Below are 11,514 nucleotides of genomic sequence, written 5' to 3' on the forward strand. Positions count from 1 at the left end.
TGTGTTTGCGAACCTTCAACTTTTAGTTTATGAACATATAATACAGATTAGAGCTTATGAAACTAGTTCAATATAGAATGGTATTCGACATGATGAATGTGTAGTGTTGTGTTTATATGAATCTCGATGTTTGAGTTTATGAGAATGTTTGAATTTATGAGAATCTTTATTGTAAAGTTTATGAACATGTAGTAAAGTAATTTCTTGAAATAAAGGACCTTAATTAATCCTCAATTCTAACTCATCTATAGATTCCTCCATAACTGAACACAATGATGAATACTCAAACATAGAGGGAAAATTTTAATAGAGGAAGGAAATTTTAATTGTATCATTGTTAAGGTCACCCACAACCCTTCTCCCCTATCTATTCATTATGTGGGCTCAATGTTAGAAAAACATACAAGCGCAGCGGAAGCATCAAATTACTTTTCCATGATTGTATGTAAACGAGGGAGTTAGAAAAGTGTACCCTTGAAGCGTGCTTTGGCAGAATCAAAACCGTCCAATCGTCCGGCCTCTAGTCTGTCCACCGGTCGGGCCCGCAAGAACTCCAAGAAATTTCTACGTGAAACTCTTTTTAGACTTAATCTCTGTATGTCTTCTCTCTCTTAAGAAATTGGGCAAGGCAATATATATAGCCTGGTTTGGGCCCAAAGGTGCTAGCCTTTAAAAGCCCAAAACTACCCAATATTGAATTAATCCATTAATCAATTATTAATGTATTAATTCAATATCGACAACTCTTTATCGATTTCTTTTAAAGTTCTCAACATTACCACGAACCATTAAGGTGTGACTTTCTAGGTTCATAGTCAAACTAGCAACGAGTAATATTTAATAACTCATTATTAAATAACTCGTAAGTCATGAGTGACACCTAGCAGTATGTCATGACTACCTAGTTGACAATGAATATATTTTAATATATTATAATGAACCTTTCCGTTACAAATATCATGCAACATTCCTTCCACACAACACTTGTTCCGAACCAGATAAAGGTCATGGTCAAACTTGGTCAAACCCATAAACCCAGTCAATATGTCTATTCAATATTCTTAACCTGAAATCCAACTTCATCATACTCTGGCCAGAGATTTTCGTTGTATGATTATTGAATAGACTGGAACATCCTTGTTACCTCAAGGCGGTGGATCCTCTATTGAACGCACACATGTCTTCGTACAATATTGAACTAGGCCACCAAGTACACTTATAGTCCCATAAGGAACAAAAGACACATACTGGCAAAAACTAGTCCACCAAATGTATGAGACAACCATGTCGTCTCAAGTCAAAGGATTATTGCATACTTGTAACATACAACATACCGATGACATGTAGGTAAACACCATGCGGTACGTTGTAGTCAGTCAATGTTCAATGACTTGTTCTCTAACAATCATCCTCATGTCCACTCTTTGTATCTCATACAGAATGGCATGAGACTCACCATAAGAAGGACAATGTGCTAGTCTTATCGAAATTCTAATGCTCAATTAGAATTCCTATGACTAGGAACATTTTTACAATACTTCATTTATTAATTCTTCGTCACTCATATTCTTAACACTTAAGAATGAAGAATTAAGAAGATTGTATGGAATAATATCAAATATTAACTAAGCCTTAATAAAATAAATAAAACAATTATTTATTATATTTATTTAATAAAAATTAATGCCTAAAACAATAAATGTTGGCTCCTAGGGCATACATGTCTAACAGTCTCCCACTTGCACTAGAGCCAATCGGTAACCCTCATCTTCTCAAGATGCCGATCTAACTGCTCCTGAATAAGTGGTATAGAAAACGGATCTGCTAGGTTATCCGTAAATGCTATTATCTGCATTAGTATATCTCCATTTCCAACGAAATCTCTTAGGAGATGATAGTAGTAACGAACTCGGCTCTAGTGGTTGAATATGCAATCATTTCTTGTTTGGAACTCTTCCAACTGACTGCACCACTATTACAAGATGTAGACTTTCTACCATCTAGGTCTGACAGAAAATCAGAATATGTGTATCCTTTAATCGTTAATACTCGTTTTCTATCAGTTAAGACTAAACTCTTAATTACTTAACTGATGTCTAGTGTTATTCACCTGGATTTGATTGATGTCTACAAGTGACACTCACTACATGAGAAACATCAAATCTAGTACATAACATCACATATATAAGATACCCCAATAGCCGAAGCCTATGGTATTTTACTCATGTGATCCCTCTCTTCAGTTGTGTCAGGACACAAACTTTAGAGATATAGATTTCATGCTTGAAAGATAATAAAACCTTTCTTAGAATCTAACATATTGAACAACTTCAATATTTTATGTACATACTGTGAGATAAACCTACTAATCTTTTCGATCTATCTCTATAGACTCGAATTCCAAGAATATAGGTTGTTTCTCCCAAATCTATCATATAGAAAACTTCAGATAATCAAACTCTTACCGGAGTCATCATGCTTACGTCATTTCTTGTTATTAATATGTCATCTACATATAATACAAGAAACGTGATAGCACTCCCACTGACCATTTTATACACATGGATCATCAATGTTTTACCGTATAGTCAAACAATTTGACTACCTTGTCAAAACAGATGTTCCACATTCTAAAATTGATATATTATATTGCCTCTTTGTAAATGATAGGATCGTCATTAGACACATTATCTCTAATTGCAAAGACACTCTCTATGTCATGAAGACAATTATAATATGTCTAATGCCTGATTATGTCTAACATTTATCCAAAGAGGAGGCATAACTTTTGGTTCATATTGCACAGATTCTTAAATCTGATTAGGCTAGAAAGATTTATTAACAAACTCTTCGTCAAGTTATATCTTTCTATCTTTTCAGATCTTGTTTCCAATTTGTCTGTTTTAGGCTTTTGATATAAGCCGTGTAATCCCAAATCTTAACATACTTAAGACGAGGTGTCTCATATCTCATATGGTGTCTTAGGAACAGACTTAAATGAAACTTCATTTAGGATCTAAGATCCATTAAATGGACCATATATACATCAACATGTATTAATTGATCATTTATTAATCATCAATCATATTTAAACAATAAATACCATTTAACGATGTTCTAGTGCCATCACATTTATTATTGAAATAAATGCATGTAATAAACATTATTTCGAAAAGAAAAATTCATAATTATTCTCAACTGGAATAAAAATAATGTTTAAAAACTAGAATCGCATAAATAGTCTTTAAAATATGATTAAATGAAAAACTGAAAGATAAATCTCCAACAACTAATACAGCAACTCTTGCTCCATTTCCCATCCTTAGAGCAATCTCATCTTCAGTCAACTCTCTACTTCTTCTCAGATCCTGCAACGATACACAACCATGTGAAGTTGCTTCTGAGTATATTACCAAAGAAGTAGTTATTTAGACCAATTAAAAACTAGTCTCTTTAATGAGCATACCTTCTAAAGGTTTGTCATTGTCCTTGACTTTTAAAGACTTTAGATATTCTGTGCAATTTCCTTTCCAATGCCCTTCTTTGTTGCAATGGAAACAATTTCCTTTACTTGCAACATTTCATTTTGTTTTGGTCACTCCCCAGTTGGTCTCTCTCTAGAAACCTTCTTGTTCTTTCTCTTTTTATTTGACTTGGAAGAGGCTAAAAGAACAGTATTAGTGTTCATACCTTTCATTGTAGCATGAGCAATGCACAACATATTGTGCAGATCAGATTTAGAACAATGAAGCTTGTTCATGTGGAAATTCATTATGAAAGGCCCAAAAGAATCTGGAAGAGACTGTAGAATTAAGTCTACTTCAAGCTCAGAGTCAAGGAAGATATTTAATTCTTCCAATCTCTCCAATAAGCCAATCACATTAAGAACATGATCTCCTACATTTCCTCCTTCTTGTAGTTTTGCTCGAAATAAAGCCTTAGTAACCTCATAACGTGCAATCCTACTATGCTCACCGTACAACTCTTGTAGGTGATTGACCATAGATTTTGCGTCAGGCATCTTTTCATGCTGACGTTGTAACTCATTGGTCATAAAGGCAAGGACATAACTCTTAGCCCTCAGATCATCGTCCTTCCACTTATTAAATGCTGCAACCTCAGCATTATGAACGTCAAGCTGATCAACATCAGCATCATCTGGTATGATACCAATCAATGGAGGATCTTGGTCCAAAACATAACCGATCTTTTCCAAATTGAGAACGATTCTCAAATTTCGGAGCCAATCAGTGAAATTTGGTCCAGTAAGTTTGTTTTCTTCGAGTATTTTGGATAAAGGATTTAAAGCCATTTCAAAATAACTGCAGAAAATAACATTAATTATTAGACACGATTCTTTATTAAACTATTTGATTTTCGATTATATAATCAAATAGTAACTCCCACTAAATTTTTCGAATCCTGCACTTCCCAAGCAAGAAACGAAAATCCCGTTGAAAGATTTCTAATGGGTAATCGAGGTCTTACAAATTTATCTCATTCCTCACCTTAAGGGGCATCTTGGAATTTGAAAATTTGTAAGTGGCCAACTGTTGCCAATACATCTCATGCATGATTCGATTTTATTAAACTTGGACTCCATGTCCCATTGAACCTCACCTTAAGGGGCATCTTAGCCCAATGGACTCAGTTAAGTCAAACCCACAATCCTGATAACAAGTAGAGTTGAACCTTGACTTTTCTCACCTTTAGTGGTTTCTTGAAAAGTAAAGTTTCTAAGTGCTACCACATCACATGTTTAAAATAAGAAAATCAAAATATTTTAAATTAACACGTTGCCCCTATGTTGGCATAGCCGACACCGTGCTAAGCAAAATATTTGATTTCTTACAATGGTGGAGAGCCACGATTAGGTAATCTCAACTCTTGAGGCCTAACCGCTTACAACTTAATATTTAATAAAAGAGAAAATTTTAAAAATTAGTATGTTTCACTTTACTCATGCAACATTTTCACATATATCACATATATAAAGTGCATGAAAAGTAAACTCGATATCGGTCATGGACTTCTAAATGGTCAAAATTGAGCCAGCTAATTTTGACCGTGCACAGTGAAAAGTGAAAAATTAAAATCCTATCTATTACATGTAAGCTTCCATCATACATATTCTTCGGGTCTTCAACTCTTGAAGTCTTCTAGTCTTCAACTCTTGAAGTCTTCGAGATTCATACATTTTCTATCTACTAGAAAAGGGGTACATGTTTCGGGGAAGGGATTTACATTACAATAATAGATAAGAGACACGCAGGCCTCAATTTTAATTAATCACCAAAAACGGTGCAAAACCCAAAATAAATCACATTCATTCAACGGGTCCTAAGTCCATGACTAAACCGACATGCTAAGCAATCCATACATAGCATAAAATAAATAATGCATTAATTTGTGGCTTTAAAAGATATAATCCAATTATTCCATAAAAACTTGGGTCAATCTAAATAAACTTTATATGGAAACCAATTTCTATATAACAAATCAAAACTTTCCATTAATTAATTAATTTCATACCAAAATTTAATTTGTATGTAATCAATTAATTACTATTATAATATTATTTTAAATTAAACACTTTAATCTAAAATATTATAATCATGGAAACATACCTAAATAGTATTCAATTATCACATAAAGAATCACTATTTAAGGAGAAAAAAAATATTTCAAGATTATAATAATATAATTATTACTACCATAAAAATCATATTTTAATGGTAATAATAATATATTATCATATAATCTTCTAAAAATATTAATTTCTCAAAAATAGAAAATAATCATTATGATAATAATTAATACTACCAAAATATCTCATATTAAATTAGCAGTAATTAATTTCTAATTATCAATATAGAATATTTTCAAATATGATAACAATTAATATCACCAATAAATATCTAATATTTGATTTAGTAATATAATTCTAATTATCATATATAATATATATAAAAACATTTTGAAAATATAATAATACCAAAATTATCTAATAACAATTGGTAATATTATTTCCTTCCATAATCTGCGCTTCAACACCTTGAACGGTTCGCTTCCCCATCCGATCATCGCGTCTCCTCCCGAAAACAGCCACCTACGGTACGGCGTCCGCATCCGGCAAGACAGCCGCACCAGCGACAAGCAGCGAGAGGCCACACTGTCGCACCGCCGATCACAGCCTACTGCCGCACCACCGATCTCAGCCAACAGCCGCTCTATAGCGCACCGCAGGCAAGACCGGCCAAGTCGCCTCGGCTGCCGGTGCGTCCATCGCCAGCAACGACCCTTGCCGTCGTCGGATACAGCGCAACGACGACCGGAGACGTAGAGAGGAAGCGGAAGACGAACGGAAAAAGGCCGTCGCAAAACGCAGAGCAGAGACGCGCAGGGAAGATTACGTAAAACAGAAGCCGGAGTTTTACGTAAAACTACAAAAAAACCCTTGTTTTTTTTCTTTTGATATGTATCTAATATACTAGTTTTTTCCACGCCCTTTGCGCGAAGACTTGTGCCCAATATTTAAAATCATTTAGTAAATTATTTTAAAATAGATATAATGCGTTTGCCTAGACTTTGTGGTCTAGTGGCACCCGACACTCCCATATGGAAGGGAGTGGGTTGAAGCCTTAGTGCAGGTGAACTATTAATTCTTTTTGCTTCAGTAGGTTGAGAATGTATACTACATTGTAACAGAGTCAATAGTTCTGAAAAAAAAAAGATATAATGCGTTTTTTTTTAGTTGTCGAAGTTTCATAGATATTAAGGTAAAATTTTTCTTGTGTATGTATTTGAAATTAACACAAGAAATTCAAATTCATTGTGATGAATATATTCCACTGTAATTTTACGGGTACTCAACATTGTATTACTATTTTTTTGTCTTTGAAAATAATGAATAAAATTTAATTTGTTTACGTGTAGTCTTCTTATAATTAGAGATATATATCTCTTATAAATTCATATTTATATATGGATACACATAGTACTTGATTTCAACTATCTCAATTCAACAACATTTACATATTGATATCCAAAAATCCTGTCTAAATTCAATTGCAAATGCATTATGTTGTTGCTCATTTGATAAATAGATATGAGATACCTAGGTTATTGAAATATGATGAATTTGTAAATAACAAAGATAGGCAAATGTTTTTTAAAATACACTTGTAAGTTAATGTAATCTATTATGGGGTGTAATATATCCTTGCACCTGTCTGATTTTTAAAAGTATTTAATTATTTACGAGTATTGCTATATTATTTGTGTGTATTTTGTATTAAGATAAGAAATTCATATAAGAGCATTTTAAATCAATGACAAAGAAAACAAATGATAATTAAGATTATTTTAATAAAAATCTCATAATTGAAGTTGTTTATTTAAAAAAAAAAATACAATAGGTGTATGTTCTACCTTAGAATCGATCTATATTGTATTTATAAATGAATAATAAATACATAAATGATGTCAAGTTTTGCGTAAGAAGCTAAGTTGTATGCAATCGATGTCTATACTATAGTGTATACGTCGGTTCACCAACCGATGTTTATATTATCATATATATGTTGGTTATAAACAAATTAACGTACAACTGTCCTATAAAATTTTATATCAATTTACATGATGAAATTAACTCTTTAATTAATTCATAATAAAATTTTGTAGAATTAGATCAATTACTAAACTAATCAATTAACTGTAGATTATACAATATCCTAAATACATGGGTACAAGAAACTGAATTACATACCTGATAGTAACAGTGGTTGATGATGCTTCTCATTAACGTAGCTAAACCTGGAAGTGAGGAAAGTAGATGTCTATAATATGAAAATATTAAGAGAATTTACAATAAGAATGTGTTGATTGGTATACGCATTTTATTGCCTTTTTTTTTCCTATATTACATGGAATGTTATTTGAAAGAATAATAAATTGGTGCTATAATTCATCAAGAAATAAAAAGTAGTATCCGCTTTATCTTGTAATGTTATAGGCTTGTACAAGGTTCCAGGTTTGTTCTTTGACTCTCTTGTGTTCAACTTTTCAATAACACAAACTTTACAACTCCATTGTTTTTTCTCAGTTGTGGTTTGAGAGATTAAAATGTGAGATTTCATTGCTGAAAAATAAATAAATAAATATATATATATATATATATATATATATATATTTATCCCTTGCCTCCACCATCGTTATTGCTGTTGAACTTCTCCGGCGGTCGCCGTCTTTGCCTACTTGCAGGTACAAATTTTGCAGACAATTTCTGAGGAGGAAAATTTAAACAACGTCCTCGACCCTCAAAGTAAATTTTGAAGAGATATGTGGAGGAACAGAGTAAATTTTAGAGAAGAAAATAAGTAAAAGTTCGTAATTATTCTGTGGTGGATGCCTGCTACATGAAGTTCTTATATATAGCTAAATACATCCTAACATTAAGCAACATTTGAAAATTAAATAAAGAAAATAGCGATGAAGGAGGAAACAGTCACAGAAATGAAGGAATTTGAAGGATTAACCATACGCATTCACGAACTACTACCTTAGCTTTCCCAATTTCTACACCCATTTATGGGAAAATTGATTTTTTTTTTTCCAACGCAGTAAGCTTTCTCCTTACTATTTTACCCAGCTAACCGAGACAAAGAATTGATTTCCACGTAATTTTTCATCTTAAGTTGATTTACTCTGCGATTGTTGATTGTTATTCGATCAGATGCATAGTAGATTGAGGAAACGTCTGGAATTATTGAGGAAACGTCTCAGAAATGAAGGAAGATGAAGAAATTACCATATCTTCTTACGCGATTACTGGATTAAAGAAGATGAAAGATGAAACGTGGACTCAATCTTAAGCCATTAAGCAATTGCCAACCACAATTAATAATATTAACAGAATATGCTTGGGCATTTAACAGAAATAGAATATGCTTGGGTAATTTTGTCATAAAAATAAAGATGTACAATACTGAGAACAAAAGGTGCAAACAACTCAGCAATAACAATACGGACATAAATCCAAGGACATAACTTGTATCAACACTTATTATGTTTTTAGATATTATAAAACAATTTTTTTTATAAATTTAATATATATCTCATATATATTATAAGAACATATAATAATCAATTTATTATATTACTAAACCCAAGATTATAAATAAAAATGAAAAGCCACAAATTAATCTAAACATAAAATCATTAGAAAAAGCATGGCTCTTGATGCCATTGTTAAAAAAACATACAAGCGCAGCGGAAGTATCAAATTACTTTTCCATGATTCTATGAAAACGAGGGAGTTAGAAAAGTTTACCCTTGAAGCGTGCTTTGGCAGAATCAAAACCGTCCAATCGTCCGGCCTCTAGTCTGTCCACCGGTCGGGCCCGCGAGAACTCCAAGAGATTTCTACGTGAAACTCTTTTCAGACTTAATCTCTGTATGTCTTCTCTCTCTTAAGAAATTGGGCAAGGCAATATATATAGCCTGGTTTGGGCCCAAAGGTGCTAGCCTTTAAAAGCCCAAAACTACCCAATATTGAATTAATCCATTAATCAATTATTAATGTATTAATTCAATATCGATAACTCTTTATCGATTTCTTTTAAAGTTCTCAGCATTACCACGAACCATTAAGGTGTGACTTTCTAGGTTCATAGTCAAACTAGCAACGAGTAATATTTAATAACTCATTATTAAATAACTCGTAAGTCATGAGTGACACCTAGCAGTATGTCATGACTACCTAGTTGACAATGAATATATTTTAATATATTATAATGAACCTTTCCGTTACAAATATCATGCAACATTCCTTCCACACAACACTTGTTCCGAACCAGATAAAGGTCATGGTCAAACTTGGTCAAACCCATAAACCCGGTCAATATTTCTATTCAATATTCTTAACCTGAAGTCCAACTTCATCATACTCTGGCCAGAGATTTTCGTTGTATGATTATTGAATAGACTGGAACATCCTTGTTACCTCAAGGCGGTGGATCCTCTATTGAACGCACACATGTCTTCGTACAATACTGAACTAGGCCACCAAGTACACTTATAGTCCCATAAGGAACAAAAGACGCATACTGGCAAAAACTAGTCCACCAAATGTATGAGACAACCATGTCGTCTCAAGTCAAAGGATTATTGCATACTTGTAACATACAACATACCGATGACACGTAGGTAAACACTATGCGGTACGTTGTAGTCAGTCAATGTTCAATGACTTGTTCAATGACTTGTTCTCTAACAATCATCCGCATGTCCACTCTCTGTATCTCATACAGAATGGCATGAGACTCACCATAAGAAGGACAATGTGCTAGTCTTATCGAAATTCTAATGCCCAATTAGAATTCCTATTACTAGGAATATTTTTACAATACTTCATTTATTAATTCTTCGTCACTCATATTCTTAACACTTAAGAATGAAGAATTAAGAAAATTGTATGGAATAATATCAAATATTAACTAAGCCTTAATAAAATAAATAAAACAATTATTTATTATATTTATTTAATAAGAAATTAATGCCCAAAACAATAAATGTTGGCTCCTAGGGCATACATGTCTAACACTCAACTCCTCCAAATCACCATACAATTTCCTCTCTTTTTTTAATACTACAATTTCCTCTCTTATTTTCTATGTAATTCTTCTCCCTTTTTTTCCCTTTTCGTGGGTCTTACTCCTCCACACTCCTACAAATCATCTATTATTTTATTCACTTTTCTATAATTTATAATTTCAAACTTTATAATTATAATTTTGATTTTAAATTAAGAAATAGAAATTAAAAAAATAATATAAATTTTGAATTATAAAATATAATTTCATAAACTAATCAAAATATAATTAATATTGGCCTTCAAAATAGTCTACAAAATAAATTCAAATATAAAATTTTCAAAAATAGTGATATGGAATATCCCCCGGCCTCTCTATATGTACGTACTATGCACTTGCTTGGTAACCGGGCAGACTGCCAAAAGGAGAGGTTCTCGACCTTTTGTCAACCTAGAAGCTTACCGACCCGACCTGGTATGTGGGACTGAGCAGGGGCCAATCAGTAGCAGTACTGATGATCTATTGGTTCGCACTGACCATCTCAGGTTGGGAAAAACCACCTGACCTTATCTACCACATTAAATAGAATAGCAAATAAAAAATAAAAAATCAGAACAAAAATGAAATAGCAATTGAAAGGCTTTAAAAAAATTCTTTATTGATAAAACAAATGTCCCCCACCCTCAGCGACAAAAATGGCGTGTGGCAAGCACATCCCATTTGATTGGCGGGTGTTGGCCACATGCCACGTGCCTTTGTCAGGTTTCTTTGGAGAGACAATTCTCTCTGGAAAAGCCTTCTCCCATCTCCTCCAACCCTTTTCTCCTGCTTTCTCCACCTTTTTTCCCCTTATTCTTATTGGGTTGGAGATGTCCTAAGTAAAAACAAATAACATATGAAAAAAAAAAAAAAAAAAAAAAAG

At 32.8% G+C, this 11,514-nt stretch overlaps 1 protein-coding gene across 1 annotated transcript; it reads right to left on the bottom strand.

Moving 5' to 3' along the window:
• Positions 1-1,744: 1,744 nt before the first annotated feature.
• LOC116029601 lies at positions 1,745-4,312 on the bottom strand. Its single transcript, XM_031271650.1, has 3 exons — positions 3,626-4,312; positions 3,297-3,368; positions 1,745-1,849 (listed from the first exon to the last, which is right to left on the bottom strand). The coding sequence occupies exons 1-3, from the start codon at positions 4,310-4,312 to the stop codon at positions 1,745-1,747; spliced, it is 864 nt and encodes a 287-aa protein (XP_031127510.1).
• Positions 4,313-11,514: the final 7,202 nt, after the last annotated feature.

This window comes from Ipomoea triloba, chromosome 9, assembly GCF_003576645.1.
Source record: "Ipomoea triloba cultivar NCNSP0323 chromosome 9, ASM357664v1".
In the NCBI taxonomy this organism is placed as follows: domain Eukaryota; kingdom Viridiplantae; phylum Streptophyta; class Magnoliopsida; order Solanales; family Convolvulaceae; genus Ipomoea; species Ipomoea triloba.